The sequence below is a fragment of the Saccostrea cucullata genome, unplaced genomic scaffold, assembly GCF_032062105.1.
Source record: "Saccostrea cucullata isolate Sc308-1 unplaced genomic scaffold, CSIRO_AGI_Scuc_v1 ctg382, whole genome shotgun sequence".
NCBI classification, from domain to species: domain Eukaryota; kingdom Metazoa; phylum Mollusca; class Bivalvia; order Ostreida; family Ostreidae; genus Saccostrea; species Saccostrea cuccullata.
This window is the reverse complement of record NW_026925758.1, coordinates 870,937-888,819: the sequence shown is the minus strand read 5'-3', so window position 1 is coordinate 888,819 and position 17,883 is coordinate 870,937. Positions and strand designations below refer to the sequence as shown.

The window sequence follows — 17,883 nt, the reverse complement described above, 5'->3', positions numbered from 1 at the left end:
CTTTTTTTTATATTTATTTTTATTAATCTTCTTTTCAGTATTATATCAGGCAGTCTATGCATGATTGATTGTTATGTAGAAGGTCTGGTTTTTAAATACATGTATATGCACCAATCTGTATTGCTAAATTAGAAGTACTGTCAGTCTGAATTAAAAACAGCTGCACTTTTCTATAGATTATAGTCCCTTTTCGCGTTAAGGCCCTTGGGCTTCTTGTAACCCTTAACGGTACATCAACGTAAGCTTTCCTATAAGATTGAAAGTACATGAAAGTAGATGATAGCTCTATTTGTTTACACTTTAATTAATAACACTTTATTATACCCCACGCAACAAGTTGCGGGAGGTCTAATGTTTTTGACCAGTCCGTAAGTCAGTCCGTCAATGCTGGTTTTTTTTGTCAGCGCAACTCATCATAAACCGCTGCACAGAATTTCGTCAAACATCGCAGGTATTTAGGACACAATGTGTAGATGTGCATATTACCAGGAAATTGTGATTCCTTTATTTTTCCCGGCAATTTCAGCACTTCGAGTTTTGGGGTAGCGTGGGATGTGTGAGCTTGCTCACTTTTTCTTTCATTATGAAGACAACAGGCCCCAAGACCATAAAAAAATCAGTTGCCTTTCTTATAATTTTTTATCCAAAATATTGTCAATATACATGTATTTTAAGCATTGAAGGAGGGGAAATCAACTTGGAGGAAATAAGGGGAAATATGGCTCTTGATTTAGGATTCTTTACGAAGAAAATCCAATTCCGGGAGGAAAGCTGACGATTCGCTGGTGTACTATTGTCAATCGCGACAAGGTGGTTTGCGAATCGATTACGGAAGAAGTAGAGGTAGATTCCTACTTTACAAACCGGTAGTTCTATCAACTATCAGAATAAAAACGTATAATAAAAAAACGACCAATATTGAGAAGACTGTATAACTAAATTTCACAAAGGATAAAGGAAATTATTGTTGAAAGAATGTCATTGATTGATAGTAAGTTGTTTTACGTCCCATCTGAGAATTCTTCACTCCTATGGAGACGTCACAATATACCGAAAAAGGGCTTCGAATTTACACCTTGACCTGGTACTTAGGGCCACTGAGCAGCGAGAGATCTTGATTGTGCCAATACCTGACGTGACATGGGGCCTCAGTTATTAAGGCCTCATCAGTAGGATCCACAACTTTCACTTCAAAGTGGTGATCGTTTGGCGAAGGAACAGTTGCTTCCAATTTGTTATCGACTTAGGTCAGTCGTGGCCGCCCGGTACTCGAACCCATGACCATCCGAACACGAATCTATTGAGCACAATATCCAAGGTAATAGACAGGAGGAACATCCACTGCGTTCACAAAAAAGTATAAGGAGGTTATGTGCCATTAAATAACAGCCTAACGGTTCAAAACATCGCGCAATTCATCATTCCTTGAAATTTCATTTTCATTCTGCAGACTGCATGAAGTCCATGTTCATTTAGTGTCAGATTCAACACTGCGCGGGGAGGCTCTTTGGGGTCCATTTTATGTAAAATGATTATGACGGTACAGGTTGTCTCAGTTCGAATTCCATCAAGACATATTTAAAACGCATTAAGGTTCCACTTGTAAAACAAAAACTTACAATTTAACCCAAAGACTGTATGCAGAGCCATGAATTTTTTGACGCAATATTTTTGGCAACATTTAACATGGAAAAATATATTCAGTGGGGAGAGTAAAAATTTTCAATATGTTACTCATATATGCATTTTTTCCGGCTTCTATGCATATTTTCTTTCTCATACGATTAACAAATTCTCCTTTACATCAAATTACCCCATCCTTCTCATACCTTGAATCACAATGAACGAATTGGAAGATAAACGTATTTCCTTAATTCCACAATCGGACCCATGTCGTGTGACCATACCTGTTCATGTATGAGATTAAATAACACAAATATGTTTTGGTGATTATTTCCGTCTCTCTTAAGCGGATTTGGTTTGCTACCCTGCTTTTAATAATACCCTTGTTTGTCCGAACAGAAAAAATGTCATTGAAAAATAACTGCTCGGCGCAGTATGTTGATGTTTTAACCTCAGTTGCATGGACAGCAATGAATCCATCAAATGGCGATCGTTTTCGGAACTAGAAAGTTATCATGGGTTGTTTGTTCTGCAAACAAAAGACTGACATTTGGAATGATGATGTCCAGGGGTTTGACAATTTTGCTCTGGACGAGCGGGAGGTGTCGGGTCGAACTTCTCAAACGTTCGACGTCATAAAGGCGGCACGTCGCAGACGGTGCTCTAGTGAACGCAGTGGAATATGGATGAACCTTGATAAACATATTTACCTTGGACGTGATAATAAAGGGACCCAGACAACGGTGAACACTACGTCAGAAATGGTTCAAACGATTGTGAACACTACGTCAGAGATGGTTCAAACGGATCAGGTGTGGAGGATGTACGATGACAAAGTCACACAGACTGGTGATGATACGAACGATGATAGTGTGACGATAAAGCACGAATCAAATAATGCTAATGAATCTGCCACGTGTGAAAAGGTGAATGGAGTAGATTTTAAAAATGTAGATAGTAGTGAAAGTGTAGCTGAAAATAACCTCACGGAAGATAATCATAAACGCAGTATTGTGTCTAATAATGGCGATACAGAAGAGAGTCAGCTTACTGTTGATACTAGTATTCAAGGAAGTATTGCGAGTGATAATGACGGTGCTAAGGAGGGTAAACTTCAGGAGGAGAATAAGGCGTCCGGTGTTAGTACTACGGACAGACAGGATAATACAACGCAGAGTACTCGTGTAGAGGAAAGTCAGGGATGTGGTGTTCTAAGCGATACTGATTGTTCATCTGAGAGTGTTCTCGTGGAACAGAATAACAAAGAAGTATGTTTACCAACCAAAGACAAAAAAGACGTTATAGCCAGAAAAAGTGATGTAAGTTAATTACATGTACAGTCATTTTAAATAGAAATCCAAAGCATAACAAGGGAATTTCGTCATCTAAATATACGGCTTAAGCCTCATAAATGTTAATACTTCTTTATTCCACTGGAGGCAAGGTATTTTGTCCCCATGTAAGATAAAACGGTTTCATTTTAGCTCACCTCAACGAATTTGGGGGAGCTTATGTGATACAAGTACCCTCGGTGTCCTAGCTGCAGGTTAAGGTTCATGGTGAGTCTTTAATTTCCTTAAAAGTAATTCTATGTCCTACATGGATAAGACATGCATCGAAGATGCTTCTATTGTGTTTCATTGTACCAGGCTAGGTTTCAGATGCTGTAATTTCAACAGAGAAATGGCAAGGTTGACCAAACTTCCATGGATGGTACATCTAAGGATGCATATTACCAGGCTTGCTTCAGATGCTGGATCTCATCTATATTTTCTGGATGGATGAACAGGTTAATGTTTTGGTGCAAATTCATTTCTAAATATTTACATCCGCTGAATATTTTCTCCTTTATTTCTTAAGAAAACCCATTGCGTTAATCACTGCATGAACTACATTAGGCATGTCGCCTGTACAGATTTCTTGATCAGTGGCTGTGCCATATTTGAAAGGTATAAAGACGTTCGCATCATTAATACAATAATTAACCTTTTTAATCCTATTTTAAATATAAATATAAACAATAAAATGTCTTCCTGTGTTTGTTATTACTCTTGAATTAACGGTCGCAGCAATTGTAGAAAAAATATACATAACCCGCTTACGCGGGTTATATATTTTTTCTGCAACAGCTGCTTCCGTTAATTCCAGTAATAACAAAAAAAGAAAGCATTTTATTGTTTAAGTAACCCTATGAGCCCTATGATGACGAGATTGCATGGATGATACATCTGAGGAATGAGGATGCACACTAACCAGGCTTGCTTCGGATGCTGGATCTGACCTACATTTTCCAGATGCGTGAACAAGTTGGTCTTTGGTGAATTTCTCATTCCTTAATCACTGTGAGCTCTATGATGAACGAACTCGCATGGATGATACATCTAAGTATACACACTACTAGGCCTGCTTCGAATGCTAAATATGAACTACATTTTTTTGATGAGTGGAAAAGTTTTTATTCAGGTCCAATGTTCAAGTAACTATGAGCCCTATGTTGACCAAACTTGCATGGATGAAACTTCTACAGAAGCACACTAATGGGCTTACTTCGAATGCTAAATCTGACTTACATTTTACGGATGAGCGAACAGGTTTTGGTTTTGGTGCATGTTCATTCTGAAGCAAGTATACGCATGCCCTACATTGAGCAAACTTGTAAGAATGATACATCTAAGGATGCACACTAATAGACTTGCTTCGGATGTTGGATCCAACATACATTCTCCAGATAATGGACCAGGTAAAAGTTATTGGTGCAGGTCTATTTCCAAGAAATTATAAGGCTTATATATTAACCAAACTTGCATTGATGACGCACAATTTAAGGGATGAACACTCTTAAATTTACTGTAGATGCTGGATTTATTTGCATTTTCTTGATAGGCGACTAGTTTTAAGTTTTTTGGTCTATTACCAAGTAACTGCCAGCCATAAAGATCAAAATTGCATAATTTTTGCATTTTGGGACGTAAACTTCTAGAATGTTAATTTGTTGTGGTACTCTGCCTTACTTAAAGACGGGATTCGTTGAGGTGAGCTCAAAAGAAAATGCTCTATAATCTCTGATTACGCATGTTTGTAAATATAGTGATCACGTAAATTAAGTAAAGTATGTTCCTGGTCCCTATGGTTAAGTAAAACATTATTTCATTATGCTTGGCTTGATTTATTTCAATGCTCCTTTATTATTTTTAAATGATATGAAGCAGAATTTATTCAAAAGCATACATGAGAAAAAGAAAACACTTGCTGTAGCCTTCAACTCAACTTTTAAATACATCGACGACGTACTATCAATTAAAAATACATGAAGTTATTCCATTCAAATGTCGACATGATGTATCCCAGTGAGCTTAAAACGTAGGATATCGCAGAGTCTGACACATCTGTTTCATATCTTAATATTTTAGAAGAATGAAACAAACAATTTCCAAGCTCAAAACTCCATTAAAAAATACAAAATTAATAGAGCAGAGCAAACAAGGACCTACAAAATATTAGAGATGGGATCGGATGCCATGGAGGAGTGATCATTCCCTACTGACCGGTCACACCCGCCGTGTGCTCTTTGTCATGATCGGGAAAATAGCGAGAAAAATTCTCGACAAAATCGGTTGGTACATGTAAATGCAATGGCCTAACAATTTGTATGAAAAACATCAGTCAGCATTTGACTTAATGATAAATTGTGTTTGCAGAAAAGGTCATTGTATCGACCACAGAACTTATGAAATGATGACATTATATAAACGATAGTGCTGATATTCTTGCTTATGCAACTTGTTTTTCAATTACTTACCTCACTTTGAAAATCGAACAACTGCATAAGTAAGGGAAGTTTACGATTGAAAAGTTAAATTCATAACTTTTTTCACACAGCTCGTTTGTTAGATCACCATTAGCATCTTTTTCAAGTAAAATAGCTTAATAAGAAAGAGATGTGTCAAACTTCATGGTATCTTTAATTTCAAACTCACCGGGATATATCGTATCTGAATAAAAATGAAAATAACCATTAATTGACAATACATTGTCGGTATATCTAAATGTCGAGTTGAAGGTCACAACAAATGTTTTCTTTTCACCAATAAGATTTTTGGACAAATACTGCTTCATATAAGCCCAGCAAGAAGTCGTCTACTAATAACGGTGCGCATTTATTACCAATGACGCCAATGGTAATGACGAAGCTTTATGAAAAACCTGATGACTTTAACTTTTCAGACGCCAACTTATCTTTTTTATGCATCAATATAATAGCCAGTCAATTTGATATACAAGAGTATTCTGTACGTACATGTATAAATAATATTTAAAACGAAAAAAATTACTGAAAATCAAGTTGATGAAACAAAAAAATCAACGATTTCGTTGAAAGTCGTCATTTCGTAAGTTCTATCAAGGCCGTAACTAGGCTCAATTTTTTAGTGAGGCAAGGGTGCTGGGCATTCCTAGTCTCAGACGGGGCAAGGGTAGTACGTGTATCTCATGACCAGTGATTGAGGTTTCCCAGGGGAGGGAGGTCCTGAAACCTGGGTATTAGAAAATAAAATATTTAACGATTTAGAAAATAAAAGTTTTTACGTTTTGAATTGTCGCCCGCATGGCGCAGTGGTTATAGCGTATGCTCTAAAGTCGCAGACTAAGGAATTGATCCTTACATCACGGGTTCGTATCCAACGGCGGGATGTAGAGACAGGTTCTTCGGATGAGACCGTAAAAACCGAGGTCCTATGTCACAGTAAGTGATGGCACAAAAAGATCTCTCACTGTTCAATCATCTTCACTGATCCCGAAAGCCCAGTACAGATTTAAAACTTGCAGCCCTCCATCGGCAAGTGTTTCAATATGAATGAAAAATTCTTAGAAGGGGTGTTAAATAAACGAATAATTTGCAAAATAAACATTTTGAATTAAGTTTTACATGCGATGTAAATGAAAATGAGGCACCTGGTTCGATGAACGATTTACAGAAATGGAAATAAAAGTTGAAAATATTAATTTAGCACGAAGACACACATAAGTAAAATGTAAAACTTTTTCACTTTTCAAAAAACTCTAAAAATTTAGTGAGGCATTTGCCTCACTTGCCTCAATGGTAGTTACAGCCTTGTCTATGGTCGATACAGTGACCTTGTCAGCAAATGCAATCAATCATGAAGTTAAATGCTGATTGACGTTTTTCTTACAAATTGTTAGGTCATAATATACAAACTGAATTGTCGGCGGATTTTTCTGATAAACCCCGATCATGAAAAGGAGCGCACTGGGGGTTTCCTGGTCGACAGGGGATGCTCACTCATCCATATGATACCTTATCCCGCCTCTGATGTTTTCGAGGTCTGTGTTTGCTCTGCTCCTAAGTCATAATACTTGAATGGACTTTTGAATAATGTTACCTATCTCCATATATTTCACTTCACGCCATTCAAAATGTATCCAGGGCTAACCACGGAAATTACAGAGGTGGGATTAGTTTTGGGTGCATGAAAGGAGCAACGTTCTTGAACGTTTACCTTTCCTCAGCCTTAAATATATGTTTCGATTAGGTATATAGACGGAACGCACATTCTATAGTCAAATTTAATATAAAACAATATTTTTTTATGAAACATCTCAGCTAAAATACTTGCAAATGGCATATCATATCTGCAGACAAGGTCGTAAATCAACTGTAGAACTTTTAGGGAATGTGGAATTTCAAACGAGATTGTAGATATCTCTGTAATATCAACTTATCTTTCAGTAGCCTGATTCGGTTCACTCCGTTATTGAAGAATGTAAATTACAATACTTTCTTTAAACTAGGGTATCATTTTGGAAACAATTTGGATTTTAAAATTTAAAACAAATCAGTAACCTCGAGGTATCATTAAGTTTTATTTTTATTAATATTTATATATTATTTTAAGTTTTCAACGACAATATGCAATGGGGATGTTAATGGAGATTTGAAAACTGCACATCATGAGGGTTTAGTTCAGGAGGAAGACGTGCACATTGAACTGAGATAGCCAATAACAATAGTGAACTCATCATAAGTACGTCGAGACTTGGTTCCATTTACTCAAAGAATATTCATTTCCAACTGATATTGCAGCTTTTTTTCTTCACCGGAATATGTATTAATGCATTGAGAATAATCCACCGATCCACAGACGTCCCCGCAACTGTTATAGAGCACTGGAACCTCTTGTTTGTGAAGAATACCCATCTAAGAGACCACCTTAGGCTACTTCTGAATAGAGTCAAAGAAGTCGGATGGTAGGGATTTCAGAAGCTCATCATCATGTTTTATGGAGGGCAACTCTTCTTCCAAACTTAACTTTTGTTGGGCAAGAGATATCCGCTGAGACTGGCGCTGCAAGAACAAATGTGACCCTAAAGTTAATATATTGTTTTAGAAAAAAAGAAGCGTGATGCTATTTCTCATTCTAAATCTTGTGTAAATGGTTTAAATTGAGGGGTGTGATTTCGAATAATACACGTATACATACACTTATCATAGGAGTAAAGCGGTTAATTATCATGAACATTGATTTACCAGTAGAATAACTTTGATCTAATATGATTATTTTTTACTTACTGCCAGTTGTTCAATATAAGATTCTCTGTCATTGTCATCTTGAATATTACCTATGTATTATAAATGTGATTGAAAATTAAATTTATTATTTTTCACGGCCGAATTGACAGCATCAACGTGAATACTTTAAGTATAAATATATGTATTTCTAAACATTGTCATTGAGAAGACGAATGCAAATAAAGAGATGTTTACTTGACAGAAGTCTTCTATTCCTGATGGTCTCTCTGGTTGGCCTCAATCTGACAACGTCAGCGTTCTATAAAATGGAAGGAAGTTAGCTCTACATACAAAATTATACATGTTCAATAGAATACATTATCATATGTGTTATTTGCGTTTCATACCTCTGGAGAAATAATGGTATGTTCCTCTGGGGTTTGTTTACATCCAGTATTTGGGTTTTCTGCATGCAGTAGAAAAATATACGTTAAGAGATTCTCTATGATAAGGATGGTTAAACATATAATATATATTTATTATTAAAGCAAATTGCTTAATTTTATATTATGTAAATCAATTTTGATAAATATATTCTGTATTAATCTACGAATTGACCCCCGGGGGTAGGTCGGGGCCAAAATGGCCGACCAATGTAATAACGAAAAATTCTTTTCAAGATACTACATGTATTGTTTTTATTGTATGCAGTTTTATTATTTACAAGAGGCCCATGGGCCACATCGCTCACCTGAGCACTAAGGTAGGAAAAAGTAGAAAATGGCTTTTTATTGTAAAGTTTAAATCCAAAAGTAGTCCCATGACCAATCATGGATTATCATTTGCTATTTTTTAGAAAATGATTTTTAAAGAATTTTCCTATAAATATATTTAAAAACTTTGGTCGGCCATTTTGGCCCCGACCTACCCCCGGGGGTCAAATTTGATTTGAACAAATTTGAATCAACATTACTTGAGCATGCTTCCAATTATAAATATGATGAATTATGGCTTTGTCATTCTTGGGAAGAAGATGTTTAAAGAATTTTCCTATATATTTCTATGTAAAACTTTGGTCGGCCATTTTGGCCCCGCCCTACCCCCGGGGGTCATGATTTGAACAAATATGAATCTACACTACCTGAGTATGCTTACATATAAATATGATGAATTATGGCTTTGTCATTCTTGAGAAGGAGATTTTTTAAAGAATATTCCTATATATTTCTATGTAAATCTTTGGTCGGCCATTTTGGCCCCGCCCTACCCCCGGGGGTCATGATTTGAACAAATATGAATCTACACTACCTGAGTATGCTTTCATATAAATATGATGAATTATGGCTTTGTCATTCTTGAGAAGGAGATTTTTTAAAGAATATTCCTATATATTTCTATGCAAATCTTTGGTCGGCCATTTTGGCCCCGCCCTACCCCCGGGGGTCATGATTTGAACAAACTTGAATCTACACTACCTGAGCATGCTTCCAAATAAATATGATGAATTATGGCTTTGTCATTCTTGGGAAGAAGATTTTTAAAGAATTTTCCTATATATTTCTATGTAAAACTTCGGCCATTTTGGCCCCGCCCTACCCCCGGGGGTCATGATTTGAACAAATATGAATCTACACTACCTGAGCATGCTTCCATATAAATATGATGAATTATGGCTTTGTCATTCTTGGGAAGAAAATTTTTAAAGAATTTTCCTATATATTTCTATGTAAAACTTTGGTCGGCCATTTTGGCCCCGCCCTACCCCCGGGGGTCATGATTTGAACAAACTTGAATCTACACTACCTGAGCATGCTTCCATATAAATATAATGAATTATGGCCTTGTCATTCTTGAGAAGAAGATTTTTAAAGAATTTTCCTATATATTTCTATGTAAAACTTAGGTCGGCCATTTTGGCCCCGCCCTACCCCCGGGGGTAATGATTTGAACAAACTTGAATCTTCACTACCTGAGGATGTTTCCCCATAAGTTTCATCTTTCCTGGCACAGAAGAAGATTTTTAAAATATGCCACCAAATTTTCATCAATTCCCAATTATCTCCCCTTGAATGAGGGCGTGGCCCTTCATTTGAATAAACTTGAATCCCCTACACCAAAGGATACTTTGTGGCAAGTTTGGTTGAAATTGGCCCAGCGGTTCTTGAGAAGAAGTCGAAAATGTGAAAAGTTTACAGACAGACAGACAGATGGACAGACAGACAGACGGACGCCGGATAAAATGTGACCAGAAAAGCTCACTTGAGGTTTCAGCTCAGGTGAGCTAAAAACTAAAGGAAAAAATGGATATTAATCATCAACCTATCCTACCCTTTTTATCACATTCTTGCGACTTTTTATGCAATGTTTTCAGTAACTTTTTTGTTCCTTCAAGTATCAGAGATTCCGTCGTTATTGAATAAATCATCTCCTCCTGGTCCTGTATGCTATTCAGGATTTCTTTCAGGTAATGAAGAGGTGACGTCACATCGTTTATTTCTTCTACAAGAGTTTGGTTCTTGTCTTTGATAAACACCTGAGCTGTACCTACTGGAATCTCGTTCACACATACCGTCACCGCCCGCTTACCACAGCCACAACTGTCTGAAGAAAGTTGGAGTGTAATTATAGATACAATATGATGTTTCTATAAAACAAAATATCAGATGATCCGCTATTTTAATAATATTTTTCTTCAATCCTGAAAAGAAATATAATTAATATTATGATTAATATCATGTAGTTACTTCATGTATGCAGCTCATAAAATTTTATTAATTTATAATCAACTTTAAAATTAAAAGCCGAAATCTTACAGTTTTATGAAATACTATATGTACCTACCAGTAACTGTGAATGTTGAGGTATGAGGATTGACCCACGTGGTTTGAATCAGATTACTGTTTATTTCTACTTCTACTTTATCCTCTTTTTCTCTCGTGGAGTTAAAAGAAATGAACACTCTTTGGTTCTCCTAAAATTAAAATTCGTAGATTTCCGACTGGCTCGAAAAAATGACAATAAGGGTAATTTATTTTCAAATAAAACAAATTGAATTTCTTTTACTTGTATAAACTTTTTATTATATGCCATATTAGTGACTAAACAAATTAATCTTTGAAATTATAGGAAAGAAATTAAAAAAGATATTTTTTGCATGCCGGGTGTGACCGGTCGATAGGGATGGTTATTCTTCCTGGGCACCTGATCCAGGGGCCAGTGAATTTCCAGGGGCTGGTGTCCACATTACATATTTGTATTGTTGATAAAATGACATCGATCATTGTTCGTCATTTTCACTTTTTACATCACATCCCTTACAAAGTTTATCAAATAGAACATCTTCGCTAGCCTTTAGGGTTTCTGATATGCTACTCTCCTCGTGAAGATAGTAGCCTATCAGAAACCCTTGGCTAGCGAAGATGATTTTAAAAGATCTAATTGTAGTCATTAGAATAATCTGCAAAAAACATTGTATTGTTTGTTTCATATTTTTGTCACATTACTTTTTTATCTCTGATGTCATTTATTGTTAAAATAATAATCAAAACAGGAAGTCTCAGAATCATCTGAGAAGCAAAACAGTTATAAAATCAAAGGTATTCTAGTTCATAACTGATTAACAATTTACTCAATACTTGAGCATTTATACTTACTTCCCACTCAGTGTCTGGGTAGAGCGTGATATTGGATACAAGGTGCAGTTCGGGGTCGGCATCCTCTTCTTCTATTTCAATTAGTTCTAAAATTTGAAGAATGAGTGGTCGAACCTTCTTTGCAAAGTGGTAAACAATCCATTCTGGAAAGGAGGGAAGATTGTTACGGAGTATTTCTTGAACAGATACACTGTTAATGTTAATAGATTCATGAACAAACAAGGCACACTTGCTCTTGTTGTGTTGAAGATGTGAAAGGTCAGGTGAACTCGAAGACTTTAAAACCGATAACATTCCGGGTGTAAGGATAAGCACTGTTGTACAATACGCCGGCGGATCAATAATCTGCAATAATTTTGAAGTATATACTTTCGTGTTATATTCTGTTAAGTGTTTGCTAACTATGTCTACTATGTGTGTTCCATCATTCTCATATACCAATAGAACTGAATAATCCATTATTTAAGTTGTATTCCCTTCTGCTGAAAGAACTCGAAGGTGCAGTCCACGTGGTAACATTATATCATCATAATCGGTCAGGCATGCTTAATCATAATATTGATTTTCTGAAAGAGCAAACATTTATAATAAAATTAAGAGATAAATAAAATAAAACCATTCACTAATCTAATTAATGAGTAATCTTTACGAAAGCGGTTCTTGAATGTATACTTACTGGATTTACTGTTCTTTTTGAAGAAGAATGTCTGATATGACAAATTCCACCCCGTGAAATCCAGGGCAAGGTTGTCATGCGTTTCATTTAAATCTATCGGTAACAGCCGCGCCGTAATGGACTATGTAGCGGGTGTTTTAGGTGTACCTTTCATTGTTTTATCGCCACGTGATTTTCTTATGCTATCAATAGTTTATAATACTAGATAACTTGTTTACACGACACTCAAAACTATGATACAATTTGACCTTAATTTTTGGGGATTTCTATGATAGCATATTTTTGAGACACAAGTCAGTCTCATGTCAACATAATTATGTTGCATCTTGCTTGTACGATGTATACTGGCATAGTTAGTAAGTTACCAAAATATAATTTAGATTCTCTGAACAAGGTTGGTTACTTACATGTCAACATGATAGTTATATATGTGGAAATAATTATCTTGAGGATTTAATAATAAATACTATTTTTTCGTTTGAGAAACGCATCAGACAAAATTAATCATTTTCTAATTAGTGTTGCAACGCTCAGATATTTGGTTGATAAATCACATGTTCTATAGAATTAGTTCCGTTAACAAAGCTAAGTAAAGGACAAATAGTGTTTAAATGCCAATTTAGGACAACAAGTTGAAAATAAAGTTTTTAATTTCATCGACATTTTTTTTCAATCCAACATTACGATATACAAGTACAAGTATATTTATATAATCATGGATTTTCATAACTGTACATTGTACAATAAAGCTGCTACGTGTAATTGATATGTCCAAATACTGAGTTGTTGTTAATTGTGTGTATCATAAAAGTAATGAATAGATTTACTGTACATGTAATAAAACAATTCATATAATTATCAACATTATGATATATAATTATCAAATTAGAAAGGTCGCTGCTTTGTCATTAAAAAAATCTTCAGTGACAGGTCTTAGTACACGAAAAAGAGAAACAGATAATTACAATCTGCATTGGCTAACATAGATTTCTGATAGATAACCACGTAAGCGGGTTATGTATATTTTTTCTGCAATCGCTGCGACCGTTAATTCAAGTAATAACAAACAAAGAAAGACATTTTATTGTTTATATTTATATCTGTTTAAATAGTCATTTAAAGTAGAAATAAACGGATCAATTATTATATTAATGATGCGAACGTCTTTATACGTTTCATTGATGGAACAGCCACTGATCAAGAAGTATGTACAAGTGACTTGCCTAATGTAGTTCATGCAGTGATTAACGCAATGGGTTTTCTTAAGAAATAAAGGAGAAAAATATTCAGGATGTAATTATTAAATAGACATGCGACATATTTACGTCAACATGTGCAGTTATTATGTTGATATGAAAGTTAGCAAAGTCTTAAGAGAATCTAATTTTAATATTCATGATGTTGGTAAACTTACTAACGCAATTGTATGCCATCATACAAGCAAGTTGACGTGGGCTTAACTATAGTATTTATGTTAACATGCAACACGTACAGTTAATGTCAACAGTTAATGATGTCAACATGCGATATATACATGTTGTCATGCAGATTATTATCTTGCATATTAACATGAACATCCTGTATGTTTAAATATACACTCGCATGTTGACATGGTTATCTTGTATGTTAACAGAAGTATTTTGCATGTTAACGCAAGTGAGTCGCATGTCAACATAATTAAGTTGCATGTTGCTTGTATGATGTCATATACTGGCATAGTTAGTAAGTTTACCAAAATCTAATTTAGATTCTCTGAACAAGATTGATTACTTGCATGTTAACATAATAGTTATATATGTAGAAATAATTATCGTGAGGATTTAATAATACATACTATTTTCTACGGAAGCGTAAATGCTCTACACTTGTTAAGTTATATCTTTGTATATTGTCTTATATTTTATCGACTTATCAACATATAAAGTGTTATACCTCCTTATTTATGTACATATTTTAAATCGTTTTAAGATTTCTTAACATAATAGAAGGCAACTTCTTTTGTTCAATAGATTTTATTGCTTTAAGTTTTATCGACTGAAATAATATATTGATTTTCAGATATTGATTAAAACAAGATATTTAATCATATCGATATAATATTCTTGACATGAAAAAATAAAGATATAGTTATATCACTTTTAATTTATGAATATCTGCGATATAAAGAAGTCAGAATTAAGTGTTTTTGAATTATTTTGGTGGGGGCGGGAATTCCAATGAACCTTCACTTCACTCGGGATTCAGTGAACAAAGCTTACATGTATGTATCATGTGAGCATGTACGATTAAAGGCTGAATCAAATTAAAAAGTATATTAAAAAAGGGAGATGGAGACAAATTAAAAGTTATAATCTATAGTGGGCTATTGCACCGATCACCACCTTTGAAGAGGGGGAGACAAGAGTATCTTTGTGCCCTTCTTCCAGCTATAAAAAAACTCAAAAATTGAGTACAGCAGAGATCCAGTGATATGTCCTCAAATTTCAGAAAATTCTCGCAGTTAGATTATTAAATCCCTAGGGTGTTTTTCTTGTTATCAATTTATTTTGGCTGACACTACACTTTCCCCCTTTAAACTTTGTGACTAAGCTTATACAGAGAGACTGAAGTCACAAATTATTTCATATTGTTTAAAGCAATAAAAAGTTAGATCTGGTGTTATTATATTTTTATGCAGGGAGTGGGGGTGGGTGGGAGGTTTCAAGATTGTGGAGTTTAGCATTCATGAGTCAGATCCTATGTATACCACAGATTGGAACAACATCAAATATTTACAAAGTAAATAAGTTACTTTTATAATAGTGTTAGGTACTTTCTATTTTCGCTTCATTAGCGATTTACAATCCCCATTGAACTCAAGAGATATAAGCAGTGAACCATGATAGAATATATCAGATTCCCTATTCAAAATGATGGGTATAATAATTTCCTATAACAATGCATATAAATTAACTTTTGATGTCTATCCATCTCCATTTTCAAATATTTTTTTAATTTTTTTTCAGCCTATAATCGTACACGATAGCAAATACATGGTACATATGCTTCCCAAGTGAAGTGAAGATTAATTAGAATTGACGCTCCCGCCAAGTTAATTCAAAAACACCTTTTTCTGACTTCTCTTGAAAATATTCATATATCTATGTTGTTAAAACTTCATATTTATTTCTTCATATCGACAATACTATATTGACATAAATAAATATTTTGTTTAGATCGATATTTGAAAATTAGTATAATATATCAGTCGATAAAAGTTAAAGCAATAAGATCTATTGAACAAAAGAAGTTGTCTTCTATTATGTAAATACACCTCAATACAATTCAAAATATGGACATAAATAAGGAGGTATAACACTTTATATGTTGATAAATCAATAAAATATAAGACAATATACAAAGTTATAACACAACAAGTGTATAGAGCCATTTACGCTTCCGTAATTTTCCTCGTTTGAGGAAGGCATAAGACAAAAATCATTTTCTAATTAGTGTTATAATATAGCATCTATCTCGCCCATATGCGAATAAGATGCTTTTATCTTGGCAGCGCAATATTTTTTGGCGCAGTTATCTCTCCTTGTTTCAGCACGAGTTATCTAACTTTCAATTATATAAAGAAAGGTGCTCGTGCTGCAAACTCTCTCTTTGCCGGTTACACGCTAGTTGCAAGGTTGGTGTTAATCAAATTTGAGAAAACAATGGCTAAGCGTAGATTTAAGAAATAGCTGTTACTATTGTTTATGAATTCGTATTGTTTACTTATCTACTCGATAACAAAGGTTTAAATTTAGATCAGGATGAGATTCATTTCAATTTGTCTTTTTGCATCACCATGTGCTAGCCGCCATCTTTGTCCCGAGTGAAAAAATTTAAAGTAATCGATAATAATTTTATAACTCTATTTCATGCAATCTATGGTTAATTGACTCTTTTCAGCTTCATTACTTTGTAACTGACTTACTTTGTGACTGATGACTGTTTATTTAACTAAAAAAAAAAAAACCAAAAAAAAAAAAAAAAAAAAAAAAATTCAATAAAGGTAAGCATATAAATATTTCGTTACAAACAGTAAAATATTACTTTATATCACTGACTATAACACCAACTTTCAAACTGGTGTCTACAGGTTTTCAGCTTGTAGAAGTACAGTCTCTGCTTTCACTCAAACGAGGGGGGGGGGGGGGTACTGATTAAAAAAAAAAAAAATATGAAAACTAACCCTAAGTGCACAGGAGAAATTGTAACAAAGAAAAATGTCTCAAAAAATATTTCCAATTAAAAAAAATTGACGGATGTCATGCTCATGTTTGCATCTGTTTACATATCTGCCCATCCAGATAAAGCAATAGATATCCTAAGTTTGTCCATACAGTTCGCTTGGGGTTTGAATATTTCACGCAGTATCGTCTTCGGAAATCTACAGATCCCTTATTTCTTGGGCCTTAGTTGATTTAGAACTGTTGTTATACATCAATCCTAGTTATCGACTGGAATTTCTCCAGACTCAACGCTCTCAAACAAAATGTGCGTTGATTTCAATTTTAAGGGGTCCTGCAGTCAAATCTGTGTCAGTACATGCGCACTTGTACAAGTGGTGTTGGCATGCACAGTGACACAGTCATACAATGCAATTTTTAAAGAGCCCAGGTAAATAAAATACTAGGAGCTCATTCGGTCGAACCAAGCCCATGCAACCACAATAAGTTTACGATATAGAAATCCATATACAAGACATCAAGCTCCACCAAACTCCTAACAAAAACTTCAGTCCCACATCCAAAAATACAAGAAAAATGGCTAAAAATATTTGACCGTAGGAAACATACCAATTAAAATTCCTATATTAAATATGATCCGACACTAATCGTTATACAAACAAACCTGTAGCAACAAATTGTTGAGTGCATGGGTTTTTCTCGGGGGTTCAGACTTTATATCTCCAGGCCAATGTTACATATAAAAAATATCAATTTAATTTCAGCTTATCAGTACAAAGCAGGAATAATGATAAAATAATAACAAAGAAGATGAATTAAGGGGGGGGGGTTACCCATATGTAATCTCAGAGTATCTCCAGTGGGAGTGGTACCAAAGAGGGATATCTCTGGGTGGCGATTGATAACGCACCTTTCATATCCTGCAGACAGCAGTGAAAATCACTATATAAACCATAGTAAGTTCACAGTTATTATACATCCTTTAATAGTAATAAAAATGTTGGCCAAGGTTGGTGAAGGTGCATATTTTGTGAAAGTGGATATTTAATCAGCTTTAGGTTTCTACATACGTTCCCTGGGGATTTTGACCTTTTACGATTCAAAGTAGAGGGTCTATATATTACTTTGATAAATGTCTTCAAGGCATCTCCCTCTCTCACACAAAGCTTTTAAGAATTTCAAATA

The 17,883-nt window shown here is 34.7% G+C and overlaps 2 protein-coding genes across 2 annotated transcripts; one reads left to right on the top strand and one right to left on the bottom strand.

The window, feature by feature from the left end:
- The first annotated feature begins 1,995 nt into the window (after nt 1–1,995).
- LOC134269740 (uncharacterized) lies at nt 1,996–2,951 on the top strand. The gene has a single exon (XM_062751944.1). It carries the CDS (start codon nt 2,139–2,141, stop codon nt 2,949–2,951), a length of 813 nt encoding a protein of 270 aa, XP_062607928.1. The 5' UTR covers nt 1,996–2,138.
- Nucleotides 2,952–7,484: 4,533 nt separating this feature from the next.
- LOC134269739 (uncharacterized) lies at nt 7,485–12,388 on the bottom strand. The gene is made up of 6 exons (XM_062751942.1): nt 11,803–12,388; nt 10,991–11,120; nt 10,478–10,750; nt 8,557–8,615; nt 8,364–8,468; nt 7,485–7,984 (listed from the first exon to the last, which is right to left on the bottom strand). Exons 1-6 carry the CDS (start codon nt 12,259–12,261, stop codon nt 7,856–7,858), a joined length of 1,155 nt encoding a protein of 384 aa, XP_062607926.1. The 5' UTR covers nt 12,262–12,388; the 3' UTR covers nt 7,485–7,855.
- Between the last annotated feature and the right edge of the window lie 5,495 nt (nt 12,389–17,883).

What these genes read in the sequence shown, in the direction of transcription:
- LOC134269739 (XM_062751942.1), bottom strand. Translation starts at nt 12,261, where the DNA reads ATGGATTATTCAGTTCTATTGGTATATGAGAATGATGGAACACACATA. An exon ending in CTCAACATTCACAGTTACTG is followed by an intron (nt 10,751 to 10,990) that starts GTAGGTACATAT and finishes AACTTTCTTCAG; the next exon opens with ACAGTTGTGGCTGTGGTAAG. An exon ending in ATACCATTATTTCTCCAGAG is followed by an intron (nt 8,469 to 8,556) that starts GTATGAAACGCA and finishes TCCATTTTATAG; the next exon opens with AACGCTGACGTTGTCAGATT.
- LOC134269740 (XM_062751944.1), top strand. Translation starts at nt 2,139, where the DNA reads ATGGGTTGTTTGTTCTGCAAACAAAAGACTGACATTTGGAATGATGAT.